This window comes from Rhinatrema bivittatum, chromosome 8, assembly GCF_901001135.1.
Source record: "Rhinatrema bivittatum chromosome 8, aRhiBiv1.1, whole genome shotgun sequence".
Taxonomy (NCBI): domain Eukaryota; kingdom Metazoa; phylum Chordata; class Amphibia; order Gymnophiona; family Rhinatrematidae; genus Rhinatrema; species Rhinatrema bivittatum.
Genome location: NC_042622.1, coordinates 30717904 through 30738550, shown reverse-complemented (window position 1 = coordinate 30738550; position 20647 = coordinate 30717904). Strand labels below are relative to the sequence as shown.

General features: G+C 44.7%; 1 protein-coding gene across 2 annotated transcripts in view; it reads right to left on the bottom strand.

Annotated features, from left to right (window-relative positions):
• KCNB1 (potassium voltage-gated channel subfamily B member 1) overlaps positions 1-11310 on the bottom strand; it is a 293763-nt gene extending 282453 nt beyond the window's left edge. Inside the window, exons 1-2 of one of the 2 annotated variants that reach the window (XM_029614643.1) lie at positions 11185-11310; positions 8838-9519 (exon numbers count right to left, since the gene is read on the bottom strand). In XM_029614643.1, coding sequence (XP_029470503.1) covers positions 8838-9404 — 567 coding nt within the window. In that variant the 5' untranslated portion in view covers positions 9405-9519; positions 11185-11310. Of the gene's footprint in view, positions 1-8837; positions 9520-10398; positions 10535-11184 lie in introns of those variants that run through there. The other variant, XM_029614642.1, reaches the window with a different exon arrangement.
• Positions 11311-20647: the final 9337 nt, after the last annotated feature.

The window sequence follows — 20647 nt, the reverse complement described above, 5'->3', positions numbered from 1 at the left end:
TGAGAGGGATGAGCCTCGGGGTTTGTGGGTGGGGGAAAAAAAAGAGTTTTGAGGCACCGGTGAAATCATCAACACCGCACTCTGTTATGCCCAAGGAACGTGCCACCTCTGTGTCGCTGCTGCGGGCTTGCAAGATCAGACTGAGCAGAGGATCGGGGACAGCAACGTGGGCTGGATAATGGAGCTTGCCAAGATGGAAATGGCCCATGGGCCTTATGTTCGCCACCCCTGCTCTATGCAAATGCCCCACCCCCACCCCACGCAACCTTAAACTTGGCAGAACCCATCCAGTGGCTCAAAGGTAGAGCACCAGCACCAGCCTGTCATCTCGCAGGTTGTACATACCATCCTACTCTATTTAGTGTTGATGTTAAACTCCCGGCTAGCGTTCTTGCAGATAGGCCGTGTACGCCACTGTTCACCTGGACCAATCACGAATATCAGGCAAAAAGGTACGGAACATTCTAAAAGACGGGGAATGATCTTCAAAGGGAATTGTTTCTTTTTATTCATTCACTAAAAGGCTTTAGAGTCTGTTGAATGAGGGTTGGGTTTTTTTTTTTTTTTTTTGCAGGAAGTACTGAAAGAGTAATTTGGCTGTCTATTTTTAGCAACTGGCTATCATTGCCCTTCAATAATTTCTTGACAGGTGTTATTATGAGAAGTGAAAAAGGCTCAGTCATTCTGAAAATTATATTCTGGCAACAATCAATGACTGAGCTTTTCTCACTTCTAATTTTTACTATCCCATGAATTTAGATTTGTTTTTCCATCTTATTTGGGTACAGTTGCTTTGCCTTTGTGTTACCTTAGGTGGTGTTATGAATAATCTCAAGTCAGAGGCTTTTCTTTTTCACGTAGAGACAGGGCATAGAGGTTCCTTATTCCCATTCTCTGTTATTTGCATTTTTTATGGAGCCTCTGGTATATTTAACAAGTATTCGTTTCATATTTCTGCCATTTCTTCATCTGTCTCCACCCATTGATCCTTTTCACCTTTCAATTTCACTATACCACTTTGGACTTTTCTCCTTTCTCTGATGTATCTGAAAAATGTTTTGTCACCTTGCTTTACCTCTTTGGCAATCCTTTCTTCCGCTTGACTTTTTGCCGTCTTGATTGCTTTCTTTGTCTCCCTCAGTTCCATCAGATATTCTTCTTTGTGCTCCTTCCTTTGGGATCTTTTATATTTCTTGAATGCTGTTCTTTTAGCCTTTATTTTGTCAGCCACCTCCTTTGAGAACAGATAGGTTTCATTCTTCTTTTGCTTTTCTTTACTTTTCTAACATATAGATTAGTTGCCTTGATGATTGCTCCTTTTAGTTTGGTCCACTGTTGATCCACATCTCTCTTGTTCTCCCAGCCTTCTAATTCTTCCTCCAGGTACTTCCCCATTTCATCAAAGTCCGTGTTTTTGAACTGCAAAACTCGGGTCTTCATGCTTCTTCTCAGTATCCTATTTGTGATATGAAACCATACCGTTTGATGATCGCTGGTGCTGAGGTGGGCACCCAACTGGTCATTAGTAATGTCTCTAACGACCAGTTGGGTGCCCACCTCAGCACCAGCGATCATCAAACGGTATGGTTTCATATCACAAATAGGATACGGAGAAGAAGCACAAAGACCCGAGTTTTGCAGTTCAAAAACACGGACTTTGATGAAATGGGGAAGTACCTGGAGGAAGAATTAGAAGGCTGGGAGAACAAGAGAGATGTGGATCAACAGTGGAAAAAAATCAGTAGACTCAGAACCAATGTCAGGAAGTATTTCTTCACGGAGAGGGTGGTGGATGCCTGGAATGCCCTTCTGGAGGAAGTGGTGAAGACTAAACCTGTGAAGGATTTCAAATGGTAATGGGGTAAAAACTGTGGATCCATAAAGGCTAGAGAATGGGAATGAAGAGAAGAGCCATGGGGGTGGCTTGCTGGAATGGAGGATACTACCTGATGATTGCTACCCTTACTCAATAAGCCTTCGCACATTTAATGCAACTCCAACATTGCTCTCTGCTTCAACGGCAAGGGGAAATGTGGAAAAGAGGATTTGCATTCAGACAACCACCAACAAGGACTGAACTACACAGTCTGGGTAAACAAATAAGCATGGGGGTAGCTTGTTTATTATGGCGGTTACTACCCTAAACCAATTAAACCTGATACATCACTTTGAATGCATATACAGCATTGCTCTCTGCTTCAACGGCAGGGGGAAATGTGGAAAAGAGGATTTGCATTCAGACAACAACCAACAAGGACTGAACTACACAGTCTGGGTAAACAAATAAGCATGGGGGTAGCTTGTTTATTATGGCGGTTACTACCCTAAACCAATTAAACCTGATACATCACTTTGAATGCATATACAGCATTGCTCTCTGCTTCAACGGCAGGGGGAAATGTGGAAAAGAGGATTTGCATTCAGACAACAACCAACAAGGACTGAACTACACAGTCTGGGTAAACAAATAAGCATGGGGGTAGCTTGTTTATTATGGCGGTTACTACCCTAAACCAATTAAACCCGATACATCACTTTGAATGCATATACAGCATTGCTCTCTGCTTCAATGGCAGGGAAAATGTGGAAAAGAGGATTTGCTCTGGTTCAGTCTCCTTATCAAATTGTTTGATATGCCCACCTGCAGTATGGAGTAGGTGGGGAGAGCTCTGCAGTGTGGAGGTGATGGAAGAGGGAGCTGGCAGGGTGACCAGGTTTATTTTTCCTCTTTGGATTGGCAGCCCTTAGGGAGTGGAAAATATGGAGACAGATGTGGAGAAGGAAGATAAAGGGAAAAATGGGTGAGGGGGAGTCCTGTACAAGAAATGGAGAGAAAGGAGTGGTATAGAGCGACTCACAGATTCCTGAAGAACAGATGGCCAGGCAGGCCAGGCTCGCCTAGCCTCCTTCTCAGGTCCCTGGTCCACGTTAGAGCTCTGGGTCCTGATGCACCCAAGTACAGCTCCTTGGGTTCCTTCCAGTTAGCGGGGAAACAGAGGCCTCTTCAGGCTCCTTAGGTGCAGGCTCTATCACCGGTCTTAAATAAGCACTCTCGACACAATGATTTGATGCTTGCAATGGAAATAAAGTTTGCTGAAACAAAAGACCATCAATAGTGGCAATCTGACACAAGATACATCTTATGGGAGATAAATCCATATGAGAGATGGAACTGTTTCGACATCTAGTACCACGCAGAAATGATAAGTAATAGTAGGAGCAGTAGTCCCGGTGGTTTTCCTATTCAGAAATGAAGCATGCACTAGGAAGGGGGGGGGGGGGAGCCATGGTGATCAGGAGCCCTGTGCTCACTCTGTCCCTGTACTACTGCACTGCTGCCAGAGTCATGCATGGGAGGGGGGATTATGAGATGAGCTCCCCCAACTCCAGGGCATATCAGACCTCACCGTGTGTGGCTAAGCCTCACAGGTGAGGTGCGCCCCATAACTTGGGAACTTAAATCTAAGAAATCCAGGGTTATATTTTTTTTATGCCATCCATCTCTGTACTACCCATTAAAACAGAGCCAGGAAATCTGAATGATTTGCACTTTTACACATAGTATAACTTGCCCTGATGTAGTTATGCACATGTTTCTCCGAGCTGAAGAATATGTCTGGCATGTTGTTTAAATGGCTTTACTAAAGATGCCAAACTTTTATCCACAGAGGCCTCATTCACAAAAGCTTTTGTTTAAAAAAGGATTTCCCTCCCATTTGTGCCTACTGAAAAAGAGAAATCTATACTGAATGGAAGCCATGGTCGCAAAATGAAGCAAAAGCTGTTCTAAATACAGCTTAATAAACAGAACCCCATTAGGACCCGTGGCCTTGTTTTCATAAGAGACAGATTTCTTAAAAAAACAAAAACAAATTAATGCAGTGAACAGGTACAAAGGCATATCAGCTTGCTCACACCCAACAAAATTCTTTAATTACTCAGAGAGTATTTTTTTTTTTTATCTCCCATGGCTTTCAAGATCAGTGTTGTGTAAAAAAAAAAAAATTGAAGCAATGAATGATCCCAAAGAATAATGATATTTTATTATTTCCTGACTCCTCGTGAACACCCCTTACCTGGGCTACTGATTTTTGTGTTGTTCACTAGAAAGCAAGCATTTGTGAATTCCTGAGTTCTGAATACTTCAGATCAAAGCAGATTTTCCAATTAAGCGACACCTTTTCCAAGATGTAAAATTCACCAAAACTATTCTGTTTTCTTAGGACCTGATACACTAAAGCTCTCTTTCCCCATAGATACAGAATGGGAGAAAATCTTTAGTGAATCAGGCTTACAGTCTCTTGCTTTATTTATTTCATTTTCCGCCCTCTCGATTGGTCATTGACACAAACTTTACCCTAGTAACGACAGAGTTGTATTCACTCTTGATTTTTCATACCTACAGACGCAGAGTAGAACTCTTCGATATGCAATACTGTCCTCAGTCTACCATTCCCACCGTGGTGAAACCTCGTGCCTTTATTCATTTATTCCACTCTATTACTTAAGAAGTCGCGCCTGAGATCCGCGATTGTACCATCACCACCCACCCCACTCCCACCAGGCATGGCAAGTGTCGCTGCACCCCATTCCTTCCTAGAAAAAAAAAAATCAGATGAGAGGTGGAAGCCCATGGCAGCACATCACAAGGACCCAGCCTCTCTTATCGTGGCCTCTGTCGTGCGCTGAAAGCTGAACACCACCAAGAATCTCCCCACACCCGCACGGACTGCTTCCTCCAGCGAGACCTTTTAAAGCTGTACCGTCAATGGAGCAGGTGCTGCGGCCCAAATCCTCAGCAACATCTGATGACTCTCCCAGAATTTTGTCACCCAAGGTGCAGGGTCCTGTGCAGAGATCCAGGCCTGCCTAGGATCCCATTCCTTTTGCATTGCTTTAAACAAGTCCTCTTTCCTTCCTATTACCCTAGTTTTTCCCTGCAGCTCCCACTGCATTTCCCCGCCAATGATGGCTGCAAAGGACGTGAGCAAGCCCAGGACTTCATGAGCCTACGGGACGTCCCACCAAGAAACACCGTAACTCACCTCCCCTTAAATTGTTTCACCACACCGCCACCTCTGAGTAGTCATCATTCTATATTTCACTTATAACATTTTGCTTAAAAGCATTTTCCAATAAATAAAAAACAAAACAGCATAATTGTGTTCTACAATCATGAAATCCACAGTAATATTTATGTGAAGTATCATTCATAGCACTATGGCCTGGATTTTCTAAGGTCGCAGTAACGGGGGGGGGGCCGGCTTTCGCACCCAATAGCGCCACTGTGAAATGTGGTGCTATTGGGCACGCTGCTGGCAGCGATATGGTGTCCTACCTTTTCGCTGTCAGCAAAGTCTTCACGGAGTCCGCCCCGACTCCTCCCCTTCCGGAGCGGACTCCGCCCCGATTTAGATATCGCACGTGAAAAGGGGCTTTTCGCGTGTGATACCTTTGGAAAATGACCCCAGTTTGATTGACAATTAAGGTCTTATATTTTTTATTTTATTTTTTTAGATCCTGCAGCCTTTCGCTCACCATAAGTAGTTCCGGGGTCCCTTACTAGAGGCAGAGGAAGTAAAAAGATAATTCTGTTTTACCACTTGTATTTTAGATAAACCTCATCCCCTCCCACAGTACATCTATAATCACATTTTAAAAATGGAAGAGTCATTTAAGGCAGTGATACGGCCTGGTGGCATGTCAGCCCTCAGTCTGTGATGCCACCAAGACTCTTCAGTGGACTTATGGCTTTTAGTAGATGGTTGCCCAGAATTTATTCTTTAATATCTGGAATCATCAAAGCAAGAGTTTGGCAGAATGCAATCAGAAGTAAATGAACTTCACAGAAAAAAATCAAAACAGTAGCTGCAATCATCTGATAGGAAATATTTATACTATCAGTTTGATTGGAAAGAAACTACAATTAGATGATATACCACAAGTAAATATATCCTTAGCAACAAAAAAATATATATCCTAACAACAAAAATCCTATTTTTCTTAAATATAACAGGAGCAAAACCTCTTGCATTTCAGGAGACATATGTAATAATATCCCCAGCAAAGGTACCATTTTGTGATAATAATGAAACTTCACGTGTTTGTGTAGCATCAGAAGGGCAAAAATGTATTTATAATTCATTATAAATTAGTAGGGAGTAGATAGGGTTCCTTCTGCTTGCGCTCAGATGTTCCACAGAAGATAACCCTGGGGTTTCTTTCACTTATAAATCAAACCAGACATCTATTTGGCAGGAAGGACCCTCTGCTCATATACAAGAAGCCATGCACATCAACAGTCTCTAATGGATTTTGACTCTGTGCCACAGACAGCAAAGTCTAAAGCCTGTGCCTCAGCATTCCTCTGCTATGCCAAATTCGCCTGATACATTATTAATATATTCAGCATTGTCATCTGTGCCATTTGGAAATAAAGTTTAATTCAGACACACCTTAAAAAAAGGCCTACAAGTTGATCACAAGTTTCTGACATGACGAATAATTTTAATCTCACTGGATAACTTGTCTCCAGATACGATTACGTGAATTCCTGATTATTCTGCAGAGAAATGTTGATGAAAAATGATTTCCTTAATGCAGAATGAAGTATTGCAGTATGTTAAATCTTATCGCTGGTCCCACCCCACCTCCGATGCTTATTTGTCTGGTTGGACTAGATTGTAAGCTCCGCGAAGCAGGGACTGTCTCTTATGTGTGCTGAATACACCTTGTAGCACTGTACATATAAATAGCATTAGCAGTGGTACTAGTAGAAGCAGGGCCTGGTGTAATTTGTGTCAGAATTGAGAACAGAGAGAAACAGCCAGGTTCAAGAGTATGTGCCATTCATTCAACACAAGCTAATGTTTAAATTGGTTCAAGGCGGTTATGAACCTACAGGCTTTATATGTTTGCACATGAGTGTTAATTTAGACTGTTTTCAGTAGTATCCCAATGTTAAAGCAAGAATGGAAATACACAATATTTTTTGTGAGTTACTACTTCCTTTGCATTTGCATTTTTGGACCACTCAAAGGGTTTAATTATATTAGCAAAGAAAACAAATTCCATAGAAAGTTTGGGAACCTACTGGGTAGAGCATCAGATCCTTTATTTTAAAAAATGTAAATACTACCAGAAAAGAGATCTACAATGTAAATAAATGCACATAAAGTGCATACTAATCCCTGGACTCCAAAGCTGGTTAACACTGCACTAGTGCAACAGAACGAAAGTCAAACAGTACTTGTAAAGGAAAATAAAATCTCATCCATAAAAATTCAATGTACTTGAAGCATTTTAAAAACGGTTACATACTTCCAAGAATATTGGGTGCTCGACAACAAACCTGTCATTTTGTGCTCAAATCTGTTCCTTCAGAGATTCTAGACTCTAATCACACACTGATATTTACAAGTCTCTCTGCAAATGCATTCAACTGAGAATGAGATCAGTTTAAACAAATTAATAAGACTACATTAAAATTGTAAAAAATCTTCTAATATAGTGATAGTCTTTAATATAGTGATAGCTTATGATTCCCCGAGTCCTCTTCTACTTGTCAAGCCCAAATTACTGAATATTTATCCAGTAAGGGTATAACCAGGCAGCTAGGACAACAAAGCAGTTTTCTAAATTAAATCTGAAATTATTCTCACCACAGAATTTCTATATGTCTATTTCTATAGATAAGATCTGAAATCATGTAGACCACCAGACGATGAAGTATTTAAAAGAGAAATCCAAAAGGTTTAGCTCTGCAACAGGTTAACAGTTCTCTATTTAGAGCTTCTCAATTCTTCTGCAGTGGAAATCTTTGAGACTTTTGCTAAGAACATCCCTGTGCTTGCAATTTCTGTCGTAGTTCTTGATACATGCAAGGCATTGTCTGATTCTATACTTTACTTTTTTTAGTGGTGTTATCTCTTTCAGAATTTTTTAAGAAGTCAGCCTTTTACCACTACCCCTTAACAAGGTGTCATTTTCCTCCAGAAATGCCTCCAGTTTTAGGCTCTTGCTCCTTGTACAGTCAATTACTGTGTTGATTTTTTTTTTTTAATGTGACTATACCTAATGCATATATAAATCATTCATTCAACAATTAACATTAAATATAGCAGCTATCACTCTAGCCTGCCCATTACAGGGTTTTAGAATATGTGTTAATCATTTCTAAACCATTTTCCCAGTGAAAGCAATGAGTAGAAACACATGAAGTTCCCAACGAGTTAATCCAATGAGGCTTGCATTTTGGAACCCTACAAGGCCGAATAATAATAATTGAGAAAGAAATTGTACATACTTTAAAAACACTGTGTACAATGGCCTTTTGCAAAATCACAACGCAAAATATAGGTCCATAAAGTAGGCAAAGCAAAGGACAACCTCCAAAGCTGGCTGCTGCTATATTAGCATGCCAAAAGCACTTGTGAAATAAAACTACTGGAGCAACACCAGAACCGGGAGAATCAGATAAAAAAAAAAACAAACAACCAGGTCCTCCAACTCAGGAAGTGAGGCCACTGTTCCAAGTATGCCCCAGCTCGCTTCAAATTCAAAAAAAGTGATAGGCAACTGTAACCTACACTTAAAAGCCATTAGTGAGTTGCCACCTAGATATTATTCTGACAAATCAGGCTAATTATTCTAAAGTGTTTTTTTTTTTTTTTAATTCCTTGACCATAATTCTTCTGCACAAACATTGTTATCGATAAAACACAGCGGCGTGCACCTGTTGCATTATCAATACACTTCCATTCTTTGGTGAAGGCAGAACATAACGATCCCCCCCCCCCACTGAAAAAAATAAAAAAATGGTCACGGGTTAAAGTTACCTTGGCGGCGACCGAAGAGTTGGGTTTTTCTAGCAGGTCCCAGAGCTTTTTCCGCTTCTCGGCGCAGCAGGTGTTGTCGAACTCCTCGCCTTCCCTCTCCCTTAACGTCTCCGCCTCCCTCTTCAGCTCCTCGTTCATCTGCTCTTTCTTCTGATGGTACCTGGCTTGGCAGCAGGACTCCAGGTAGATCTCGTCGATGCCCCAGTAGTCCAGCTCCTGGCTGAAGGACAGCGCGCACATCTCCTCCATCATGTGCAGCTTCCCCGTCCGGTAAAAGTTCAAAATCGAAGTAAACGCGCCAGGGTGCCGGTCAAAAAAATACTCGTTCTCCTCCAGGTTGTAGTCGTCGCAGACCTCCATGAGCGACTCGTGGGTGTTGCAGTCCCGAAGTTTCCCCAGCCTCGTCCGCGGCAAGCGATCCAGGGTCCGCCACAGGACTTCGTGGGCAAGCCCTCCCACGTTGAGCCGGACCCGCCTGGAGCACGCCTTGCTCCGAATGATCTCCATGGGGTCCGGGGGCAACGAGGAAGTAGAGCGCGATGCATTCTTATTCATCCCCACAGGCATTTCTGTCGCTTAGGACGAGCCTCCACGCAACGGTGAATTGCTTTTCTATCTACCCAAGCAATCGACGGTCCGGAGGTTGATCTTCATCTGTCCTCTTTCACCTCCATTCTGAAATCTGGAAGGGGGGAAAAAAAAACACACACACAAAACACCTTATGCATCATTTTCTCTGACGTCTACGAATCCCAGTGACCTCCAAAATAAGCGCGAGCATCCTTCGCCGGGTCAGGTGGGTTTATCCATGAATCAGACGGACTCATAGCCCCCTTTAAGCGGCTCAGGTTGCAGGCAGCAGCGCGGGAGCGGCGGCAGCGCGCCGGGCGCTGTTCACCCCGATGGTGCTGAAAGCCCGGGCTCGGAACGCGCGCAATGCTCGGCGGGGCTGCAGTCCGCTCTCTTACTCCTGAGCTGCTCTGCCACTCAGCTCCATAGCCCGTCAGGGGAGGGGGGCGATATGCCCTGTCCCGCACTGTAGTGCTGAATCTATCGCTCCCGCCCCCTCCCTTTGAAGAAAGCACAAGCTCACTTCTGCCTCAACATAGGATCCGCGGCTCTGTTTGCCAGGAAACCTAGAAAGGCCGGCTGGTCTTGCACGGTAAACTCGTAATGCAACAGAGAGGGAGGAAGGGCGTAGAGTCACGGTGTTTAAGAAAAGCGACTTTTTATTGAATTCCTGTCCACATTAAAAAAAAAAACTCTTAAAACGAGCAATGCCTGTTTTCATTTTCACAATAATAATCCGGCGGCAGCCGCCTGCACTGCCTGTGATTCTTTGCTCGGCAGGACTGGGAAGACCGCACGTGGGACGCTAAAGAAAACATGGAGCAGGCTCCCACGCTCTGGCACGTTTTCAGGACCTAAAATTGAGCGCACGCTGCACAGAAAGTTACTTTTCTGTTCAACAACAAAAGATGGGCAAATTCGATTTTATAAAAAGGCACGAATAAGTCTGCACACCTCCCCCCTCCCCGTGCAGGCTTGGCTTAGCACTCACCCAGTCCCGGCTGACCAATTTAGGCGCTTCCCAGTCAGTGCCTTGTTGCTTTGGTTTTAATAATCCCCCTCCGGATTCAGCCCCGCCAGCCACCTGACCTTTCCCTGCAAATCCTTCCCACCTGAGGGCTCTTAGTCTGCGACTTTCACCCAAGGCAGCGGGGAACGAGCCTGATTCTCCCGCCCGTGCAGCCAGGCAGTCAGGACACGGCGCTTATGTGCTGTAAATTAGCTGCACGTTAAGAGCTTTCAATTAGCACTTCTTCCGAGAGACTCTTCTAGGTGTCCAAAATCAGAGCAACCTGCCAAGGTGAAATGATTTCCAGCAATTCATGCCCTGGGTTTTGATTTGCTTTTTTTTTTTTTTTTAAATTTTAAAATCATTAGAAAATGAAAAACAAAATACAATAATCAAACAGATGACAGAATCCGTTTTGCAATATTATATATTACAGGCGGTCACATTTTACTATCGCTTAGGGCCTTTTTCTGTCAATATCCCAGATTTGACCATATATATATATATATATAAATATATATGTATATGTATGTATGTATATGTGTGTGTGTGCGTGTGTGTGTGTTACACGCACATTTAAAGAAATAAACACTGTGACTTTAAATATAAACTGAGGATGCTCCTGTAATGTGATCACCATTAATGACCTCAGCTCTGGAAATCGATGGGGTATTTATTTATCCGCACGGCAGCCACGCGAGGCGAGCGTGAGCGGCGGCCGCCGCCGCCGCCGCAGCAGCGAGCAGAGCCGGCTGTCATTTGTCATACCTCCTCCTGCGCCTTCCCGGGAACGAGCGCAGCCAGATCCCGCTCCCTCCGAGGTGCCCCCCAGCGATTCAGGATGACGAACTGCTCGGAGGCTCCGCATCAAGGCTGGCGATTCAGCACCGGCGCGATTCCTGTCAGGCTGGCAAGGCCTCGGCGTGGGTCGCTGTGGCTTTCACACGCACACACACACACACGCACACACACACACACCCTCTCCCCCCCCCCCCTCCTCCTCCTTGTCTTTCTCGCTCGACTGGGGGATCCAGGGCGGGGGAGGGGTTGGGAAGGAAAGAAGCTCCGGCTGCTCCTCTTCTCCGTAGTCTCTTACTGGAGATCAACAAGTCTGTCGGGTCTGAGGCTTCCACCGCCTTTTTTTTTTTTTTTTCTTTTCCCTTCTGGCCCCCACCGCTCCAGTGCAAGTGCGATCGGGCCGAGCCGAGCGCCGGTCCCTGCAGTCTTCTTGACTTGCTTTGGAAGTGCGTTTCAAGTTGGGCTTCTCCACGGAGGGCAACCAGCGCCACCTGCAGGTCGCGGGCGGCAGGGCAGGAAAGGGTTTTTAACTCGCACCCTGCCGGACGAAGCTGGAGTGTCCCGTTCCCCCTTCCCCCCTCCCCATGTTCAAGAAGCAGCAGGTAGGGGAGAGCGCTGGGAAAAACCGGCGCTCAGTTAGTTTACCATCCTACATTAATAACCACCCCGGCCTGTGCAACTGCTTACAACAAAATCCCTGATGTCAAGGGCAGATCTCCGGCCCTTTTGTAATTACTTTATAAAAGGAGACAGACTGCTGGCCAGAGACGGTAACACTGCATGGCTGGAATCAGGGGCTGACTTGTTAACCCTTTATTTTGGTAATTCCACCCCCTCCCTTCCCTCAGTGTCAAAAGGTGGCGACAGTGGCCCACAAACTCTTCCCTTTTAACCTGAACTGATTTTAAACTGACCCCATGAGCTCATGCCAGCTAAGGTCCAGCTATTTCTATCACGGGTGCAGGGTTTGTTCCGGAAGCCCTATGAGATGAGACTGAAGGAACTTAACATGTACACACCCAGCCTAGAGGAGAAGCGAATCAGGGGGGGCCGGGATATGATATAGACATTTAATTACCTGTAATATATCGATGCACGGGAAGCCAAGCTTTTTCAATGGAAAGAAAGATGTAGAACGAGGGGGGGTCACAAGAGGGTGAGATTCAGGAACAACCTTAAAAGTTATTTTTTTTCCACAAAGAGGGTGGAGGATGCCTGGAATGCCCTGCCAGATGAAGGGCAAGAACAATGACGGAGTCCAAGAAGGCATGGGGTAAACACTGAGGAGCTCTGGTGACAAGATAATAAATAATGATAAGTGGTAATAAAGGCACTGGGCAGTGGGCAACCTTCACTGGTTGCAGCCCATGGCAGCAGTGACATGGCCACAGCATGCTTCCTGGAAGGCACGGGAAACCCTGCATTGATGGGGCAATTCCAAGCAGGGTGAGCGAAGGGGGGTTGGGTTCTGTATGGGAATTAATCCACTTCGGGTAAATGCACATAAAATTGCTGCTGGGCGGACTGGATCGGGACTTTTTTTTTTTTTTTTTTGGTCCTTTTCTGCCATCTTCATGTTACTATATTTTTAGATACAAACACAATTCTATAAGTGCACTCCATGCAGTGCATAGACTTTACCAAAGGCATTCTTTAGAAAGATCGCAAATTTCCAAAACGTACGTGTGAGAGATATGGATTTGGATCTGTTTTCTTTCCTTTCCAAACCTGAGCTCAGGGTGAATTACAAATTCAGGTACAGTTGGTAGGTGCCTTCTCCAGAGGGCTTACAGTTTAAAAGGCCTATGTACAAAGCTGCAACATTTTTTGCAGGCAATGGCCTAGAGATGCATTAAAGAGTACAAAATGGCCCAAAACATGCAACCCTTGACGTTTTTGGCTTTCACACCATTTTAACGAGCGTAAGGCCCATTTATAAAAAGGTTTGCAAATTACCACCTTCGCAGGTAGTAGTAACCTTTCACGAATAGTCTTCTATGCAGGAAAGTTTACTAAAAGTCTGGGTTAAAGAGATGCTTACGAAGCAGTATCATGCAAAGCAGCTCAGTAATGCAGCCATGAGTAAAAATCTGGAATGGGACTATGTCTTTGAGGGCTGATTTGGGCAAAAAAAGATAGCTATCCCTCAGTGAGGTGCAGTTATCTATGTCAGCCAGGCCTGGTAATAAAGTTTACTGCAGAGCTCTTTTGCATCCATAGCAAGCTATCTCAGAAACAGGCTGGTGACCTGCAGGTTAATATGTTGGCTTCCAAGTGTGGATGTGAGGCAATGAAGTGACCTAGCCAAGGTCACAAGGCATGTCAGTGGGAGAAGGAGGAGTTAAATGCTGGCTTCCCTGGGTGCTGACTCTAATCACTAAGTCACTCGTTCATGGGGTGGCTGTGAGTCTTTGTTTTTGAGTGTGTGTGTGTGTGTGAACAAGGGACAGCATGGCAAGAGTTATGGGTGTTTGTGCTAGAGGGAGGTTATGTTCATTTGTGTGAAATAGGAGAGCTGTTTGGGATATGTCTGTGTGTGTATGTGAAGTTGAGGCTGTGTGTGTGTGTGTGTGTTGTGCACGTGCATTTCAGAGATAGCTTGAAATTTATTTTTGTGTGTGTGTTGTGACAGAGTTGCTATTGGTATGTGTGTGTTTTGCAAATGAACTTGTACTCTGGTAAAAATAAAATATCAATAGGTCTAGGGAGATGGAGGAAAAAAACATCAATTATTGGTTAAGAAAGCTAAGGGAAATGCTTCTTAAGTCATTCATATTTCACTGTGATTGTAATAATTACATAAAAAATAGCTTGCATGTATGAGCTGTCTTGCTTAATTAAAAGACCAATAAACTAGAATGGGTATAGTGTTAGAAATTTGGAAGCCAGCTGATATGGATGCTGACATCTTAACGTCAGAGCTTGCTGCCAAACTGTTACTATTATGTTACATGCTTTTGTATTTTCCCCCTGTTTGGTTGTTTATTTTATTGTTCTATAATTAAAGCAGTTTAATGAAGAAATCTGCACCCACAAAAGACCAATAAATTATAAACCAATTTTGTTCAAAGAAAGAGAACAGAGCTCCCTAAATATATATTGGTGTCTACTTATGATTGCAATACATTTTTTTCATTTTTCTTTTGCTTTCATTGAAGGAATTTGGAAGAAATAAAGGTCAAGAGAAAGTTGTAGGAGCTACCTTCTTACTGTACTAACAATTCGTCTTTTGATTAGCTTTCAGGAGCTGCACTCCTTTCATCTGGTCCAAACATACAGGGCCGTTTTTCAAAATGCGATGGCCCGTTACCGCGTGCCATATCGTCCTAACACACGCAATAACGACCACATCGTGACAATAAAATTTAAATGAGGGAAAGGGGGGGTTTGGAGTGGGGGGGGTTAACATAATCGCCAGCAGTAATGCCGGAAATAACTACACCTTTTACGGTGGCGCTACGGGGGCATTAGTGTGCGCCGCAGCCGCAACCGTGGCAGGCGAAAACGCAGCGCCGCAATGCGGCCGGGTGCACACTACCGCCTTGCCCCGCCACTCCTTTTCTAGCCGCGGCTCTTCATTCCGCTATATTTATAGCGGAGTGAAAAATCCTACGGAAAATGAACAGATGAATGCGAAGGAGGTCGCCCCCATCCCCAGACTGCTGGCTCCGGGGAAACAAGGTGAGAAGCTCACTGTCGGAGCAGAGCATGAACATTTGGAAATATGGTCCAGATAACGGAGAAGGAGGAACAAAGGGCGGATCTATCTGACGGAGGAAGGATGTGGAAGTAAGGGATTCAAGCAAGGCTATGGGTAAATGAATAGGGAGCATTCGCCGTTCATATCCTTCTGTCAGGAAAGAGCAGATCTCATTATAGTCACTTGACTGGAGGAGAGGTTGCATGATTTCAAGGTCACTTTCTCTTACAGATTGCAATCTGGTCCACATTTCAGCTCAGTGAACCTGATTGATTAGCTCAGTAGCACGGTGAATACTGAGACGGGATATGAATCTGACTTTTCACGTTTCACAGTCTTGGGTTCTGGTCACTAGGAGGTAGAGCAGCAGAGGAGGCTAACGCAGCTCAGTGGCCCTTAAATCTGGTATCAGGCGATCCCCACAGAGAGCTCTGTTCAGGGGAACAAAAAACATTGCAGATTAATCTGGTTCTGATTTGGAGGTGTTTCCAGGGAGAAATCAAGGGAACGCACAATTGTATTTAAAGGGAAATGTTCAAACATCCTGCACAACATATGCCACAAATACATTGCAAAAATGACACCATTTTTCGGAGCAAGCTTATGAACGGAGCCCCCAGTTTCCTGCCGCAGGGTTTTCAAGACTCTGCAGCAAGTGCTGGCAAATTCTGCTGAGACAGAGTTTTTAAAAAATTCAGTGGCAATTATGTGGCAAATTTTGCATATATTTGCAATTTAAATGTTTGGGTTTTTTTTACATTACACAAATAAAGTCATTTTCTAACATTTGTGTGTCCAGTTAATTTATTTAGTTCTTTATTAGAGAAAAAGGGATATTATTGATTGGGGCTGGGGAGAAGGGCAGTGAAGGATCTGGGAGTGGGGAGAGAGGAGATTGCAAAGGAGGGAAATGAAGAAGGAATCTTAGACTGGAGGGGTAGAGAGATAAGGGAGGGAGAGGGAGGAGAGGATGGGGGATTCAGGGAGGATAAGGAAAGGGAATGAGAGGACAGGAGGGAGGGGAGGAAGAGGGATCAGGGATGGGGAAGGAAGGGGAGAATTGGAGATGGGGTGGAAGTGAAGGAGGAAAGCTTGGAATAGGTAGAGAAAGAATGAAGCCACAGCCCCTCCCCCAATCATATCCCATCCCCTCTTTCCCTTCCCCCCCTTCCAAAGCCCCTTTGATCCCTCATTCTCCCTTTTCACTTCCTCCCCTATCAATCCCCTCATTCACCCTGGTTACCTCCCTCCCTCCCTCCCACTAACCCCTCAATCGCCCTGGTTCCCCCCTTTCCCTCCACTCACCCTAGTTTACTCCTCCCCCCCTCAACAAACCCCTCACCCTGGTTCACTCCCTCCCACGCCACTTTTCACTTATCCTGGTTCACTCCTCCCTCCCTCCCACAAACCCTTTACTCACCCTGGTTCACCCCTTCAAACCCCCCCCCCCCCCCCCCCCATACACACACACACAAATCCCTCACCCTGATTCATTCCCTCCTCTTCACAAACCCCTCCCCTTGGTTCAATCCTTCCTTCCTTCCTTCCTCCCACAAACCCTTCACTCACCCTGGTTCATTCCCTCTCCCCACAAACCCCCTCACTTACCCCAGTTCACTACCCCATCCTCTCACTCACTCCCCCCCCATGGTTCACTCACTCTCTGTTCAGTTTGTTCAATCCCCGCCCCCCCAACCCATGACCAAATTTTGCAGCCCATACCTCAGCCACATAATTGCAGGAGACTGGGGGCCCTGCTTATGAGCATTCAGTTGCTCTGAACATTATTCCGCTAAATCTACCAGCCCCGGATTAACCATTAAGCAAGATAAGCACATGCATAGGGCATCAAGGGAAGGGGGCACCACAGGATATGGAAAATTTGCATTTTGCCCCCTAGTTACAAGTAAATAATTTGCTTATATTGCTTACTGCTATTTAGTGTTAAATAATTATTTTAAAGAAAGTTTATATTTGATATAGTTGTGGGGACTGGTGTGGAAGAAAACGGAATTTTAATCTCTTATTTCACCTTTCGCATTTATTGAGTCTTAGGGGTACATATTCAAAAGCCATTTAGACGGATAACGGGAAAGCTATCTGACTGAATGGCTTAGCCACATTTTTTAAATGCTTACCCAGCTAATTTCTAGCTGGATAACTAATTATCTGGCTAGAATTTAGCTGGGTAAGTCAGGGGAACTCCTGGGGTGGGCGCGAGGTATCCCGGGAGGAGCTGAGTTACCCTGTTAACTTAACCGGCTAACTCTAGACGTACCATAGGGCAGGTCTAACATTAGCCGGATACCACATATCCAGGTAACTGTGACTTATCCGGGAATATTCAGTGGTGCAGCTGAACATTTACCCCTTAGTTAATGGAAGGACCGAGGGGACACCATTGTTGGGCTGTGCTTAGGGCATCAGTTGGCCTTACTCCGGCCCTGAAATCCACCCTGGACAAGTTTCAGCTGCTATTTGGCGCACACAACATTTTCCTGAACGTTTAGGCGTACGGTGGAATTTTACAAAGTGCGCACATAAATCCAAACCCCTCCCCAACTCCAGCCCCAAGATTACCTCCACTCAGTCCAGGAAAGCCTCTGCATGAATATGACGTGTGTTCCTGCGTTTACCCACATCAGGCAGGCAATTTTGCAAAAAGCTACAGAGCTCATTAACTGGTATGTGTTGCCTCTGATTTTGTGAATCCTGGGATATGTTTCATCATGATCGCGGCTAATTATCAAAATCTCAGGGGTGGGGGAGGAGATAACCCAGCGTGGCAGGTTCCCATGGGCCTGAACTCTGAGTCTTTTAAGAACCTAATGACGCCTCTGGTTTTTATTATATCAAATGAGTGCAAATATTTGTGAAAACTCCCTCCACCAACGTTCAGAGGGGAGGGAGTATTGCTGCCATTGAAATGAGCTGCAATAAAAGAAGAGGCAGCATAATATGAGCTGCAGCTGCCAGCCTGGAAAATTCACAACAAAGCTGGAAAGTTGATCAGAAACCATACTGTGAAGCCTATGGAGGTGTAAGCGCTTCAGGCTAGGGATTTGCATCTGGCTAACCCCTGACCCTTAACTGCTGAATTACAATTAATATCACTTCACAAACAAATAATGGCAAAGTCCAAAGCTGCAGTGCCTTGACAAAAAAGGGGAATTTGTTTTGTATCGAAAAAACTATTTTATTAAGCAGATGGATCTGCACCCTGATTGACAAGGGGTAGCCGGAAACCTGGGGCCCCTGGTTTTCAGAACAGGATAGTGAGAAAGAGGTTAGGCAGGATTGACAAGGGGTAGCCAAAAACCTGGGGCCCCTGGTTTTCAGAACAGGATAGTGAGAAAGAGGTTAGGCAGGATTGACAAGGGGTAGCCAAAAACCTGGGGCCCCTGGTTTTCAGAACAGGATAATGAGAAAGAGGTTAGGCAGGACAGAAAGTTATTCATTCATACCTTTCCTCCCCGTGTCTTGTATGGGTCTCAGCTATGTAACAGAGAAAGCTTTTCTAGCTTGGGAAAGCTGGTTAGCAGCTGAGCTATAATCAATGAGCAAAGGACAAGTCACGAGCCTGACCGAACTACAATCCCCAGCAGCCAAAACCCTTTCCATACTGGAAAAAGCATCAGGACTTCCGTTGCTGCGAGGCATTGACACAGAGGCTAATCAGAAGCGGAGTTTGGTCCCCAGAAGAGGTGGACCCAGAGTGGCTGATCAGAGGTGGTCCTCCCAGGACCAGAGCAGGGGAGGAGTTTGATCCTCCAGGAGGGTGTGGACACAGCAAAAGAATAAAGAGAAGGTCATGGGCTCAGTAGTGGAGTGGATGTTGAGCCAAGAAGATGACCAACAAGTCAAGGGTCAGGCTTGTACAAGATAGAATCCCTGCCGTATGACCTGCAGCACCTGCTGGTCCAGTTGCATTCCAACTCATGAATGAGACTTGGGGCATAGTGGGAAATGGAAAAATGGGGGAGGAACAGTGTAGAGGATCAAAGGAAGCTCACCATGGTATTATGCTTCTCTGTATGGTGATACCTTGTGAGAAATAATACTTCCAAGTAGTGAAATGTACTTTTTTAGATCTTGTAGAAATGTATAGTTGTGTACTGTACATACTTGTAAATACTGCCAGCCCTGTTTACAATCTCAGCCATTTTGGGGGGTTTTCCTGGGGTAAAGGGAGAAAAATCCTACCCACTAATATCTTCCCCAGATGGACACACCAGGTGCCAAGTATCCAAGGACCAAGAGACGCCCACCTGAAGGGAGTTCCTGCCAGACCAGCCCCAGACTCTGGCATATCCTGACAAAGTAATTGGCCATTGGGGGCATTAAATTTGTCCTGAAAACCAGACCTGGTTCTACCCCAAGGTGGGATGAAGTTGGGGCTTACAAACTGTTCCAGCTAGAAAAGGAAAGGCATTCTGTTAGCTCACTTGGTAGAAAGCACAATTGTGCAAGGTCCATGTTTCAGCCGAAGCAGCCATTCAGCCTGCTCCCCAGACTGGAAGACTTCACAGGTCACTGTCTTCTTTGATTAGCATCATGCCTTTGAAAGCCTCACAAAAGATCAACAAATGGAAACTTGCTTGTACTTCTGTCACCTCTAGGGACCTGGTTTTGTCACAGTGTTTGGTATATTTCTTTGGAGGTGCTTTTTTTTTTTTTTTAAATACTTTTATGGAGTTCAGAATGTGCTATGACTCATCTGACTTTTAGATGATTTTTTTGACTTCCCTTTGCCCTTTACAGAAGTAAAGACTCTGAATGGACCTTGGTGAGGAAGAGAAATTCACATTTGTTTCCACATGTGGCAAGCACATCTTTTTCTGAGCAATGATCTGACACTGGCTTTATATACTCCGCAGTAACTGCAGTCCTACCTCTTCAGCCCTTAGAATGAATCGCTGGTAAGAAAGACACTGCCTAGTGTATGTGAAGATATTGGACTGGAATGGTGCTCACTGGGGGCAGGCAGGAGAAGTGCATGGGGTAGAGGGCAACAGCCAGGAGGTGTTAGCCGTGTGACTGGAGATGGGAAAGAAATGCCCTGAAGTGCCTAAGTATATGATTTCTGTCATAATCTGAGCAAAGCAGTGTGCTTGCCATGTTCGTCCACTTGACTATGTAGCAATAGAGGTCAACAAACAAGTTGCAGGTGATACCTTTATATTGGACCAACTCAATACGCCTATGACTAGCTTTCAACAGCTGTGCTCCCTTCAGTAGGTTAAGGAAGAAACATCTGTCAGTATTTGGAATTGAGCATTACCATGCTTTGTGTACTCAAAGCCTAATTGATATCTCTGGGCACATACAGCAAAGCTACTGCTATGGAAGGAGAGGCTTGGTTCATTTCATTGTGCCTGACCTGTGCCATCTTTTTTTAAATATGATTTCTGTTGACACACAGAGCTGCCTCTAAAAAGGCAGGGGGAGTGGAAAGCTGAGAAGATGTGAAGACTAGGAAAAGGCATAAGAAACATACTGCCATCAGCTAGCAATGTCTATAATTTGTGGTAGACGAGCCTTGGCTTATTTAATTCTTTACAATGAATGGTTTTGCCGCCTCTGACATTTAGGAAAGATTTTAAAATAGGAATTAGGCCACAGATAATTGCAAGGATAGAGACAAAGGATGATGAAGAGCTGTAGCCAGCTGGGCCACTGCAGATGAAGGAGACAGGTAGTTCTCACACACACAGCTGTGCTAGCCTCTGTAAG